The sequence below is a fragment of the Grus americana genome, chromosome Z, assembly GCF_028858705.1.
Source record: "Grus americana isolate bGruAme1 chromosome Z, bGruAme1.mat, whole genome shotgun sequence".
In the NCBI taxonomy this organism is placed as follows: domain Eukaryota; kingdom Metazoa; phylum Chordata; class Aves; order Gruiformes; family Gruidae; genus Grus; species Grus americana.
Genome location: NC_072891.1, coordinates 59,012,300 through 59,026,346, shown reverse-complemented (window position 1 = coordinate 59,026,346; position 14,047 = coordinate 59,012,300). Strand labels below are relative to the sequence as shown.

General features: G+C 41.8%; 1 protein-coding gene and 1 long non-coding RNA gene across 6 annotated transcripts in view; one reads left to right on the top strand and one right to left on the bottom strand.

Moving 5' to 3' along the window:
- LOC129199770 (uncharacterized) overlaps positions 1 to 5,973 on the bottom strand; it is a 52,756-nt gene extending 46,783 nt beyond the window's left edge. Inside the window, exon 1 of the long non-coding RNA XR_008574738.1 lies at positions 5,809 to 5,973. This is a non-coding gene — a long non-coding RNA (uncharacterized LOC129199770). The remainder of the gene's footprint in view (positions 1 to 5,808) is intronic.
- Positions 5,974 to 6,478: 505 nt separating this feature from the next.
- CHD1 (chromodomain helicase DNA binding protein 1) overlaps positions 6,479 to 14,047 on the top strand; it is a 56,610-nt gene continuing 49,041 nt past the window's right edge. For 2 of the 5 annotated variants that reach the window (XM_054810696.1, XM_054810693.1), the window contains exons 1-3: positions 6,479 to 6,781; positions 7,618 to 7,802; positions 8,757 to 8,962. In XM_054810696.1, coding sequence (XP_054666671.1) covers positions 8,910 to 8,962 — 53 coding nt within the window. In that variant the 5' untranslated portion in view covers positions 6,479 to 6,781; positions 7,618 to 7,802; positions 8,757 to 8,909. Of the gene's footprint in view, positions 6,782 to 6,932; positions 7,421 to 7,617; positions 7,803 to 8,756; positions 8,963 to 14,047 lie in introns of those variants that run through there. The other 3 variants (XM_054810697.1, XM_054810694.1, XM_054810695.1) reach the window with 3 other exon arrangements.

Sequence of the window (14,047 nt, the reverse complement as noted above, 5' to 3'; positions counted from 1 at the left end):
ACTAAGTTACATGTTACAAAGAATGGACATTTTATGCATAAGGTCACATAACAATAATGCTTATCAAAGGAAAGCAGGTTCCCAGTAATACATGGTCACAGAGGAGGGCCTACAGCACAGAAAATGCCTTATGGTGGGAGTTCATTAAACAAAGGTCCACATTCCCTGGTGGCTGCCCAGTACCATGTCTTTTGCTGTGGCACTCCATCTGCCATATGTATCTGGCCAATGTTCTACCAAACAGGCCAGCTGGCCAGCCAGCTGAATTTGGGAGGACTATCAGGAAGGAAACCACTAGAATATACTAGCACGCACACAGGAAAAGCAAGAAAGGGGTCAGATGAACAAGACCTGTATGATATTACTGTTGCAAACCCTGAAAAAGGAAATCTACCCTAGACATAGTATAACAGCTCTATAAAAAAAGACTTATGATGGCTTAAATCTACAGGTAGGAGCTGACATTTTTTGATTGTTAAAGAGATGTTTTAAGTAACTTTAAACTCAGATTTTTAGGAGTGTTTTGCAAGTGGACAGGAGAGAGAGTCTTTGAAAGACTGGCTAGTTTCTTTCCCATGCATTACTGGCACTCTTCTTCTAGTAGAGCCTCCTAATGAAAAAAACCATATAGTTGCATTGACTCTATTCACTTTTTCATTCTATATCTTCTACAATAACTTTTGAAATCAGCTAGTAAGTTCAACCAAGTCTATCAAAAGTGCTGGGACTATGAAAATATAGTGTCTGTAGTTACAGAGATCTAAATGAAAGCTGCTGGTATCAGCTGGTATTTGACAAAGCTAAATTGGCCTCCTCCTGCCTTCCCCGTCCCTCACCCAACAGCACAGCACAGTTAGTGGACATGAAAAGGAACCTGAGGTGTTGAAAAGTGGGAAAGGGCAGGGAACATAACAGAGATTGAGATGGTGGTATATAGGGTGCAAGTTTGCAGAAGTAAAGATCTTAGTTAGCTGTTCCCAGAACACCTATTTGTTTTTCTTCCTTCAGGTACCTGGAGACTGCCAGGTACAGCGTGAACTTGCACAAAGGTAACTAGTCTGATTCTGTAAACAAGAAAAAGGTATCTACTAGCTGGTATGCTTATGGCTGGGTCTGCTCATGTCATCATGTTTTCTTTTCTAAAAATAGCCAGCTCTGTTTTTACATTCAAAGCCTGAATGATATTAAACCAAAAGCCTGAATGATTTTAACTCAAAGTGCTCTTTTGGAATAAGATACTGATTTTCAAACAATAGGTGAGAATCAAAATAAGCTGTATCCTGTCTTGGATGCTGCTACTGAACCCATATACTTTTCAGGGTAATCAAAGTGCTCAATAAACATTGCAAGAAAGTACAACCTGTCCTAAAGGAAAAATGGTGGCAAGTGGAAACATAGTCTGAAGGTACTGCTGTTGCTCAGCAATGGCTTACCACACGCACTGGAACTGCTCTGGTGTACAGGACTGTGAAACACAATTGCAGCATAACCATTGCTACAGGTACAGAAAAGGTATTACTAGACTGTTTACAGTGATGATTATCACATGCAAACCAAGTATCCTTAGAAAGGCTTGGATATTACAATATTTTGAAATTAGTTTTATTTAGCTGACTGTTCCTCTCCACTCTTCTTCAGCTTCTTGTGATTCCTTTGATCTTGGCCAAAACTTAGATATACCAATGACTTATTTGTTAATTTTTAATTTATGAGCTAATTGTCAACTAAAATTAGAACTAGAAAGCAAATTTAGAACACTTAAATCAGTTAATTGTGAATATAGTAACTTCAAAAAGACCTTTTGAAAGCAAATAATATCAGAGCCTCAAAGTGACACTTAACATACTGGAAAGATATTGGCCCATTTATAAAAGCTTCACTGATGTTACCTAGCTATTTAAAATCAGGCTTTATTATATTTAGCTCCACTATTAGTAGTGCACCAAAGAGCCTGCTAGTTGAAGTATAGGCTACTTCAAACATACGTCTTTACTGGGACTTGTTCATTTCACCTGGGCATTTACAGTATTTATTTTGGCTTTTAAAAGTTTTCTTGTAGACTAATTCAAAGCACATGTATGATAGACAGCTATAAGCCAGAACTTAGTAGATGTCATTGTTAGAACAGTTAAGATATGAATGCTGCTAAGATAGGAATGTAATGCATACTTTATTATGCTATCTGGGAAAGAAAGAATTGGTTAAAGACGCAAAACAAACAAGTTCTAATGGAAAGAATTGGTTAAAGATGCAATACAAACAAGTTCTAATGGGAAAGAAAGAATTGGTTAAAGACGCAATACAAACAAGTTCTAATGGGAAAGAAAAATCCGTATCTCAGAGGGATGTCGAGAAAGATCTCCAGATACTGTTGCAACAATTTCTAACCACTCTCATTGCTGCTACTATCTAACTGCACAAGGATCACTGTATGTGCAGCTGTATGGTGACCTAGTTCAGAAAGTTAAAGTGGCCAGAAAGCAAGCATTTTTGAGTGAGGCTAGTTTTTGGCTGGTATGGCAGACAAGAGGATGGAATCATAGCAGCTCTAACTCCAGTTAATTTAAACCATTGTGAAACCATACCTTTAAAGGGTATTTCCAAGGCAGCTGAGAAATTCTACCAAAAGAATCTAGGTGAAGGAAACTGAAGCATCTAAAGAGGCTATTAAGTAAAATATAACTAAAAATGTAGAATTTTTCCAAGTTTTGTAGTTAGGAATTCAATTCATATCCTGCTGAAACAGAAATTTATTCTGCTTGAATCTGAAGCCTGCCTCGTATTGCAGTGACTGCAAGTGAGATTACCAAATGTGAGGCACCTTCAGTTCTCAAACACAAATGAAAGGCCATATGCACATACATCCTGGGGAACAGCACTTTGGGACATACTTAGAAGACTTAGGGAATGAAGATTATCTCCTGCATTGCAGAGCGTAGGCTAGTATTTTTAACTGCTGTGTTCAGGAAACAATTCATATTAGTAAGCACATAGGCTAGCAAGTCTGCTACATACAGGAAGCAGAAAGACATCTCACACCTCTAACTAAATCATGCAACTGTAAAAAAAGATAAGGATTGCTCCTCATTGGAAAGGACGTGGGTTTAGCCTTATTAATTTGGATATTAAAACTACTGGTGTTGAAGTCCTGGGGAAAAAAATGAAAAGAAAAAAATAAAAAAGACTGTTTATAGTAGACTACCCAATAGTAACAGATAATGGTAAAGTTTACACATAAGTGCCTTTCTGGCAAAAGGGTGTTCATAGCAGGTGCAAGTATGTGTACTGCTTAATTAATTTAAACCAGCATTTCCTGCTCCAGAACCTTGTAGCAACCACAGGGCAGCTCTCCAAGGACATCTGACATACTGGGCTGCATGTAACTGTGAAGAGGATAAAGGTGCTCTGCATCTGTAAATGGAACCATATGTGACAACAATTTTACAATCTTCATTGTTCTGTTGGTAAAAGTCTCTAGCACTGACTGTGATTATTAATTTATGCTAATATTAATTTTGTCATATATTCATAGTTACTTTTAATAGCTAAAATAACCTATCACGAATATACTTAATGTAAGTACAATCACACCTTCCTACCATGCAGATAACCTTGCAGAACATGACCATCTTCATAATGAAGCAGAGGCCATAAACACTCGGAGAAATGCCTGGAAATTGTGCTCATATTTAAAATGTTTGAAGATTTGGGGCTTTAACTTGCAAAGGAAACTGTGTATGTGCAGTGTGACCAATATTTAAATGTAGAAACTGTCACAACAGTAGCTCTAACCATGCAAAAGATGAAGTAGTAGTTGCCACGTGAAATGGAAAACCGGGGCTTTCTCCCTGAATTCTTTTCCTGAAATAAGAGTTTTTGTTAATTCCTGTACTAATGGCTAAACCAACTTATTGGACTTACGGGAATACTGCTTTACTTTCATTTGGTAACAGAAGTTGATTACTATGGTTGATGTTACTACAAGTTAAAAATTAACACGTATCAAAGTGAAATTACTCATGACTTGAAGCAGCATCCTGGAAAAATATTTTCTAGCAGAATAAAACTACTTTCTAGACATGATTTCTTACAGAGGAGTGGGAAGGAGGAGAAACAAAGACAAGAGAAGGATGAAAATCACTTCATCTCTGTGAATAATTAGGAACTTGAAGAGAGAAAGTTGGATAGCAAAAATAGAGGAATTTGCCCTCTTTATTGATGTCTAGCTTTTTGGATGGTTAATAAGAATTGAGTGTATTCTGTATCTAAGCAACTGGAATTGCTGGAATTTATTTAGGTTGTGGGGTATTTTTGTTCCCATATCTCCTTTCTTCCCTGAGCATTATTTATATATCTCCAACTAGACAAAGTGTAGCAGTTTGTAAGAGAGATTCTGTAAACAGAAAGGTATGCTAAATTCATGCATTTCCTTTTTTTGTACTTAGGTGGTGGCATTATTGAATGTTTTACTGATCCTGTGGATCGCATTGACATTAAAGGAATAAATTACATATTTACATATCTATATGGACCTATGGGAGTTTTGCAAACAGCTCTAAAACCCACTGAAAACTGTTTTGTCATTTATCTACGTAACTCAAATTATTCGTCTGTGAAAGTGACATCAGTTGTACACCTAACACCTAGTATGTATCCGAATTATTAACTTGATCTTATCTCCTGCTTGCTGTAGGTAACTGCTTTAGTTCACAATTTCTGCACAAGGCCTATCCTTTCTGGTTGAACAAGGCAATGGCTTTCTACTGTTTCTTTCCTTAAAATTAACAAATCCCTAACAGTAATAAAAATCCTTCTACTAGGATCTGACATACCTTTGGTAAAGTGTTTTGGTATTAACTACCTTAATTTAAAAATTACTTCCACTTTGACACTCTTAAACTTATCTTCAGTCCATTAATCTTGCAGCACTCTTGTTTATCACAATAAAATATTCTCCCTTAAGCTGACTTAGGCAAACTTAAGTGCTTCAGTAAGGAACATAGTGTAATACAGCCTTCTTGTAAACTTTGTAGCTGTTTTCTTGTCTGAGCAATTCCTGGTGAATTTTTTTACCTCTAGGACAAAAAATTATTCTCTGCCATCAACCACTGAGGTTTTGGGGTACTTTCCTATATGGTGCTTGAGAGCTGGGCTAGTGTATATGCCTCATCTAGCCTCTGCTGCTCCTCGGACAGCAAGTCGCTGTGGGTGGCAGCCTGCCACAACCTGCTTGGTGGGCTGAAGGTGCAACTCTAGGAAACCTCAGCAACCCAGCCGAAGCGTGGCAGGTACGTTGGCTGCCCACTCTCCACTGAGTGCTGAGGCAACCAGCTTTGCTCACCCTAGAAGAGCAACCATGAGGTAACCTATAGACCCAAGAGGTCTCCAGCTGACTGACTGTGGCTCAGATGTTGGCTCATGGCCAACAACTCTTCAAGCTTGAATTGACTTGACTGCTACTGTAACCACCTTCCTCTAGTATATCCACACAGTGACTTGCTTCCTTCAAGCTTCTCTTAGTTGCTGAGCAAACTCTGCTTTCATGCTGATCATGACCTCTTGCAGGGTGCTAAACAAATAAATGTCCAAAGGTCTAGTGCCAGTTGTCAGTCAGTAATGACCTCACAATCTTCCTTTAGAGTGACAGAGCGTTAACAGCGTACGTGCCTCCGAAGGGGAGAAGGCAGGTAAGTTGCTTCCTCTTTCGGCAGTGTTTGGCTGTGACGTTGCGTTGTTTACAGCACACTCTTTCGCTCCAGTGCCACTACTTCCCTTGCCACTCTGGGAACATTTGGACACACAACTTACCTTTTTTCTTGTTGTGTTCCGTTCCCCGCCCCCAGTAACGAACATGAGGCACGTCGAACAAACGACTCACGTTAATCACTTTGAAAAAAGCGGCCGTTAGGTTCTGGAATGGAAGAGGAAATCAGCCCCCAGCTAGGGAATAGTCCTCTGAGAGACAAGCGTCCTCCCAGCAGCAGCGTGACAAGCTCTCCTAAATACGCCCCGGTACCACTTGTAACTGCGTAGTTAGACTATGAAACGCAGTCGTTTATCGCCGGGCTGTGATTTTACACCGAAATCCCCAGAACACAAAAAACCACACCGGACAGAACGGTAACGAGTGTCCCGCACCGGGCTGGCGGCCGCCCCGGTCCGGTCATGGCGCCCCTCCGGACCGGGCCACGCCCTGTGCCTTCACATGGGGATGGGAAGCTGCAGCCGCGCAGGCCCTCGCGCCCTTTCTGTGCGGCGAGCAGGGAGAGCGAGTACTGCCGTTAACCCTGTTGGCCCTCAGAGCGGCAAGCAGCACATCCTGCCTCCGCTGCCCCCCTCTAAGCTGCCTGGCGCTGCTGCCCGTCGCCCCCGGCCGTGACTCCTCCTCCTCTTGCTCGGTCCCAGGGCGCAGGGCTGACATCACGGCCCGGGGTTTCCATCCGACCGAGGGAGGGGGAGGCTGAACGGAGCGGCAGCGTGATGGCGGCGATCAGGAGGACTTAAGAAGCGGTGGCGGAGCAGAGCGGTGCAACGCCCACCCTGGTTCTCTTTGCGCCCCTCCCTGCCCAGTTCGGGGGTCCCATTGTTCGAGTCGGCGAGGGTGGCGGGCGAGCCCACCGCGCGGGGCTGCGAGGAGCCGGCGGCCAGCGGGAGGAGCGGCGGCCCAGGCCCCGCTGCGGCCCCGGGAGCAGCCCCCGACCCAGGGCTGTGGCACGAACCTCCCTGTGGGGCGTAGCGCAGTCCGGGGCGGCCCTGGGAAGGCCAGGCCGGTCGCGCGCAGGTAGGCAGAGGCCCGCCATTGCTTCTCTCCCTTTTGCCGGCTGGGAGTTGTGCGGCTTCTGAAGGTAGAAAGGGGGATGGGGCGGGCGGTGCTGAGGAGATGGGGCCCGCTGTCGACCAGGAGGGGACTGGATGCTCGGCGCGGGGCCGGGTTCTTGGGCCTTCTTGCTGTTTTTCGCGGAGGGAGGGAGCTGCAAGAGCCGAGACGGGCAGCGGGGTCGAGACGCTCTCGCTGGCTCCTGCGGGGGGAGCCAGTGTCGAGCCGCCCGGCAGGCAGGAGAGCGACCGTGGCTTTTCTCTGGCCATGGGGGGCGCCGGGAGAAGCGAGCATGGAGGGCAGCGGCGGCCTTGGAGACGCTGCCAGGGAGCCTTGGCTGGGAGCGGCGCCTGTGCAGGCCGCGTCGCTAGCGGAGGGCCGTCTCTGGGGGCGGGAGGCAGCCCTAGTCCAGGCTCCCGCGGGAGCGCCTTGGGTGCGGGTAGAGGGAGAGCGGCCGTGGGAGGGCGCGGGAGCACATTGCGGGCAGTCAGGGCTCGGGGGAGGACTGCCTTAGAGCAGGAAGCGAGCGGCAGGCAGCAAGTTTCGCCGCTGCTGAAGGTGTTTCCCAGGGTCCAGAGGGTGCCGGGCCCGGAGGTGGAGGGGGTGGTTGTCCGCGCGGGGGAGGGCAGGTGGCGGGGAGCATGCTGCCGGGTGGCGCAGAGCGCAGCCTCGCTGGGCAGCAGTGGCTGGGCCGTGGGGAGCCTCCCGGCTTGCCTCTGCCGCTGCGGGGTCCCTGTAGTCGCTTCGCGTCCCCTCCGGGGTTGCAGGGCTCTTTCTTATCACTTTCCTCTCCTTCATAGCCTTTGTTTGTTGACCGGAGTGGCCTGGGTGTCTGAGATGGTGCCGGAGCGCAGGGCATTCCCACCCCGGCGCGAGGCTTGCCCCCTGCGATGAGATCTGGGTTGGGCAGTTGACATTAGAGGAGAGCACCTCGGGGCAGGCAACCAGCAGGCAAGCCCCTAATCGCTTTCACACCACTAAATCTGTGAGAGGCGCTGCTCTTTATCTGATTATTACTGTGTTTATACTTGCAGTCCATTTACCGTGAGCCTAAACTTTCTCTAGCTGCATCGGATACTGCAGTGATCTGATTTAAGATGCTCTTGTACATGAAGTAATGATAATTTCATCTGTAGTATCTTGCTGGTTTGAATTAGTTGAGACAATTGTTTTAAATGGAACAGCCTTTACCTTCCTGCCTCTACCCACAACTGGATGGAAGCATTATGTGTGTATGTAGAAATGCTTCCATTATGTTTTCTGTATGAAATACATTTTACTAAGCAGATCTTAGCAGAACATTAATATCTATGGTTTTTACCTATGTGCTCAAGTAGGTGGTTTTTCCTTTAAAATTTTGATCTACTTTGTCCTGAAGTCGGTACTATGGCAAAAGTTAAGCCATGAGGTATAGTGCAGACATGCAGTAAGTTGTTCTTCTCACCCTGCAATGCTAAAAAGAATGTAATTTCCAAAACATTTCCTATTCTGCAGCTAGTGGTTCAGCAGAAATTGCCATTTTTATAGCACCATCAATGAAAAGTTGCATAAAGAAACATGTCTGTATGCTGGGACCCAACTGCAGTCAAGCAAAAAGCTGGGCAGGTCTTTACTTTCATGCGTTTGTGTATTTCATTTAGTTCTTTCGTATTTTTAAATGTAACTGATAAAAAGACCTGTTCTTCTCTTGAGAAGATTTTTTTTTTTTCTGGTTTTCAGAGACATCAGGAGAGATTTTAATTTTTTTCCAGACAAGAAAATAGTGATAAAATGATTGACCATGAATGGGTAACACATGAAAAGCTATTTTTCAGTTAAAAACATAATGTCAAACATGATGCCCCCTTTCAGTGTTAGCAGAAGACTAAGTTATTTTTGGTATCTTCTTAGTTGCAAACACACTTTCAAATTGTGTCAATGTTTTCCTTTACTATTTTAGGTATTTTGGGAAAAATCTTGAATACCCGCAGAGAACACCAGAGCAAACACATCACCTGGAAAACAGACAGAGTACCAAGAAGTGGATTCTTGATATCCACCTTGTAACTTGAGTGGACTTCTATTTCTATTTTTAAACTTCTTAATATTTACAATGAATGGGCACAGTGATGAAGAAAGCGTAAGAAACAGTAGTGGAGAGTCAAGGTAAGCACTTGGTCATTTCAGTTATTCTTGGCTATGCATTCTATTTTATTAAAACTGGTTTGTATTTGAACTTGATTCCAAAGCTTCCTGGTTAGCAAGAAAACCATAGTTAGGAGGACTAGATGTGCTTTCTTACAGGTGCTTAATCTGCTTATTACATTAACATCGCTTCAACTAAGAATTGTAATGTTCTTGCATAGGCCTTACATAATAAAGCTTAAATAATATTAAAACTGCATCAGCATCCAACAGAATAATATTACTCTTTTGAGGGGAAAAAATAAAGTCTAAAGTATCAAAAGCTCAAACATTGGATTAAAATGTTGAAATAAAGCTACTGTCTGTAAAGTGCAAGGCACACAAGGGTAATATGTGTTGTATAAAACCACAATTAGACTATCTCTAATGATGAGCAGTGGGCTATTCATTTTAGTTTTTGATAGAGGGTACTTCATGATTCTTCCCTCTTTAGAGCTGTCAGAGCAGTATAATTGAAGGTGTTAACTTTGTATTTTCTGAAGTGAAAGTACAGTTTTCCAGATATTTAATTAAAAAAAATCAGTCCTCTAGTGTTGAATGCTAGTCTTCTAGCATATGCAGAGTGTTCACATTTGGAAGAGCCTGATTAGAACTTCCCTGTATCCATGCAGGATGACAGCCAATTTGTAGTGGTGGAATTAAGTTCTATTTCGAGAACAATGCTAAGTTCAGAAAGTCCCTCCTGCACTAGAAAGTTTAGATTTCTAAACCTGGAAATATGAGGAATACTGAAGGTTTAAGAAGACAAAGTAAGCTTGCAAATAAAAAGTGGTTTTAGACCTCTCTTCTAAGAGGTCATTTTGACTGTGCTCTTAGTCTACCCATCTGTGTCTCTGATCACAGCCTGTTGAACTGGTGAGCTGATTCTGTCAGTCAGAGGGTCATGAAGAAAACTGTGTTCTGTGGACTTTATGGAAACTTACGGTTGTGTAGAGAGAGATCTAAATTATTGCCTCAAGTGAAGAAATGCAAGAAGAATTAATTGCCAGCTAATCAGTCAGCATGTGCTGGCCATTAAGCACAGTGTATGATGGAGTAGGAAGAAGGGGAAGAGGGGAAGTGTTTAGGTGACTTCAGGTGCACATTACAAGGAAATAAATGAACAGTAAAACCAAAAAACTTTAACTTTTGTGTATTTTTGTCAAGCTTTCTGTTATACAGAAGGAGTGTCCTAGAAAGATAGTAAGCTTTCAATCTTGTGAATAATTTGAAAGCTGTAATACATAATACTTTTTGAGGATTTCTGCTTCCAGTGAAGTTGATACTGTTTTGGTTAGCAAACAAATTTGGAGTTTCTTCTAGTAAGAGGCAAAATATTCCTTTAAATATTACTTTAAAAACAAACAAACAAAAACCCCAACAAAACTTGTCAGATGAGAAACATGAGCAAATAAAATGATGTGAGCAAGGCTAGTCTTCTGAACTATAAGACCTCCAGCAAACATGAACCTACCAGGGACAAGACTGATGGTTCTGTGCGTGAATTTTCTTACAACATGAAACAAGCCATCTTGCTAAAGATTATTTGGAAAAACTACTTTATATTGAACTGTGACTGCCCATAAATACCAGTATGACGAAGTTGTTTAAAAGCTGTAGCAATTCGTAAGCCTAAACCAGCTAAACGTCAGAAGTTCCCAGCAACTTCATTAAAAGTAACTATCAGGAGGATGCATTGTACTCAAAACTTTATACTTGCCTCTAAGATGAGTCTTTGTTCTTTATCTTAAATGTCCTTGTGTATACATCTTAAAGTTTTAAAAAGTATTAAAATGCTAAAAGTTTTTTTTCCTAGGCTTGTATCAATCATTAACTTCATAACCTAATTCCCAGCCTTGTCTTGGAAAGCTTATTTTCATGTTTGCCATGCATTGTCAGGAAATTGTTTTTGTAAATAGAAGGTAAAAGCTTTCCATTTTATATAATGGAACCCTTTGCTGTTTAGCCTAGTTCCATTATTAAAATAATTATTGTAAATGGAGTGTGACATGGAATATCTTTATATGACTTGCCCCCATTGTTTAGTCTTTTTTCTTTTTTTTCTCCTTTGTAAGTTTCTAGAACTCTAGATGGTTTTTACTCAGCGGGGAGTTGCCTTAGGAAGCTGCAGCTGCAGACGGATAGCTAACTAACTTTGGAAGTGTTGCTGTATTTAGCCTTCAAATCTGGAAACGTGAATTCTACAGAATGGAAGTAGAGATGAGTAACAAAATATGTTTACTAAGCTTCTAGTGGTCCTGTTCCATTCAGAATGCTAGGGAGGGAAGTAGAACAAGTGAAGAAAGCAACTGAGAATTGTTGCTGGGAATAAATTGCAAAGATGATCCTCCTCTCAAGAATTGGTATAAAAGAAGAGACAAAGGCAAATACAGTGATAATCTAAGCAGCAGCATTGGTGATAACTACAATAACTCTTTGAAAATTTGTGTCACTTTACAAATTTGACACGAGTGCAGTAAAGCCATTCACCTCCATTTGATGTCTGGTGTAAACTTCCATAGCTGTCATCCCAGACTAACAGTCTGGATAACAATTAAATATAGCCTGATGTAGGGGAGCTGCCATCATTACTTTAGAAAGTTGAGAAGCAGTGGATCAGGGCTGGATTTTACAAAAATAGGTAGGCCTCATGGATACTGCATTGTATTGTTTTACGGAAACACCATGACTTGCAAAAGTTGTGAAAGCCTCTAGTAATCTCAGCAGTAGGAGGGATGAAGAAGGGACTGATCATAAACCTTCAATTTTATGCGCTGGTCAGCATTGTGGTAAGGAATTGTAGCAGTCCTTTACTCCCTGTGACTGGCTGTGAAGGTGAATTATTTCTGAAGTGTGTGAAAGAAATGGCCAATTTGCCATGCTCCTGCACTGCTTTCTAGCATTACCTCTGTTTGTCTCGTAGATGAGCAGAACACTTCCCCTTGCTGCAGGTGTTGAGCCTGGAGTTCTGTTTTGCTACAGGTGGAGAAGTGCATCTCTTGTATTTTCATGGTTGAATAGCTGGCTGCACTGTTCAGACTTTCCTTGCCCTTTTCAGCAACCTCTGAAGCTATAAATCAGTACTAGAACCAAGCGTGATGGAAACTGCAGACTAGCATAAACACTATTACCCAATCTTGTTGCTTGATGTTGTGATTTCTGTCTAATAATTACAGTGGAGTCTACTCTCCAGATTCTTGTTTACTTGAATCACTGCTCTGGAATATTTTTAAACAGCTCAAGGTAAAATATCACAGATATTGTTCATCTGGACAGCAAGTGAATGTAGATACAAAAACTGTATCACAGTACTCTGAGAAGCTGAATCTTAAGTAGCACATCTTTCTGTAATGTTCTTGAAAGCATGCTTGCAAACTTGAATATGAGTAAATATGGTCTAGTTAGATAGTAATAAGAAAGCTTAATCGGCAAGGAAGGGCAGTTATACCTGAACTGCAAGACAAGCTCCAGGTAGAACAGGGACTGCAGAAGTGAAACATTGATGCTAGTTGAATAACAATCTGATTTCCCATCTCTTTGCTCTTCCTATGTTTCCTGCATAACTAGGTAGAGGAGACTTGAGCAAACCTTCCTTCTTTGTAGGTAAAAACAGATGTGCTCAGTTGAGCTTAACTGGAAAGTGGATGGCTAGAATGTATTGTACTCCCATTTTTGCAGTAAGCAGAAAGCAGCTGCTTACACCAAAGGCGTTTGCCATTCTTTACACACTTGAAAGCTGATATTAGTGGAAGATACTAATTTCAGTGCTTTGTGGATTGAGTAGTCTGTGGACCGCAAAACATACTTGAGTAAAGACTGAAGACTTTGTCAACAGGCTTCAATTTACTATGTAAATTCATACCTTCTGTAGGAGGTAAAAAAGACTTCTTGAAAGTGAGAACCTGAAGTTGTGGCTTTCAATTAATCTAAGTGGGGGTTAAAACAGAGATTCCCCAAGCATATTTGCAGAATTACTCCCATGCACTGGCTTCTTTTTGGTAGAAGTTTAATAGATAATACTAATAAAAATGTGTAAATAGCAGGAGAGAGCATATACATAAATTTAATGTGTAGATACATACTTAGATGTTAATGCACAGGAATTCTCAAATCAACAAAAGTCCCTGAAAGGTAAAGGAAACTGTTGGTAGCATTTCCTGTGGATGGCTAGTGGATAAAGCAAGCTCTTCACTTCCGTTAGCAGTAATTTTCTCTTTGGTTAGTAAGTTGCTATTCTATCAGGAATGATCTCTCACAGGACTAAGCATACTAAAAGCATGATAAGGTGTCCCAATCCAAGTTAAAAGCATCTTTTTGCTTTTCTTTGGAAGAGTTCAGATACACTATGTATCAAAACCCAGGTGTGTTTTGTCTAGAAACCTTTCCAACTGAAAGAGGATATGATAATTCATGATACAGCTTTATTGTGCCATATGGTCTCTAGTTTGGCAGTGGGACTCCTGGTTGCAGTCTTTGTCTAACCTAACTGGTTGGCATATACTTGTTCCATGTATTTTAGATTCAGTTCTGCCATTCTGAGAGTTGCAAAATTTTAGCTGATGAGAGCTTTTCAAATTCCTCAGGACAGAGTGAACTTTTGCGATACAGGCAGTGTATACACCAGACCTATCCAGATATGGCCCTTCAAGTGTTGTGGTTTTTTTTTTCTTTTTTTTAATTAAATTAATTTAATATGTTTTTTGCTGATGATCTACAGGGAGCTTCTGGTAAAGACACCGTGTTGCCCCTGGAACAAGCTGAACAACTTTGCGCTTTTAAGATGTGTGACATGTGGCTCTCAAATAAAAACTTGCAGTGTGGTTCATAGGGTCATGGAAGTTGATAGGTGATCAGTGTAGTTTTGATACCTCTGTTTTTGGGCAAGTTTATAGTAGTGGCAGCAGATAATAGTCTGCAGGACTGGAAATGCAATGCATCTCTTTAAGTTGTTAGCCCGTATCAGGAAAATTCAATTGAGTTCATACTTTGTAATAGCTGAGAACAGGAAATAACACTTGGCCTGAACTTTATACTTTTTCTTCCCTCTGCTTTTTACTGGTGGTGATA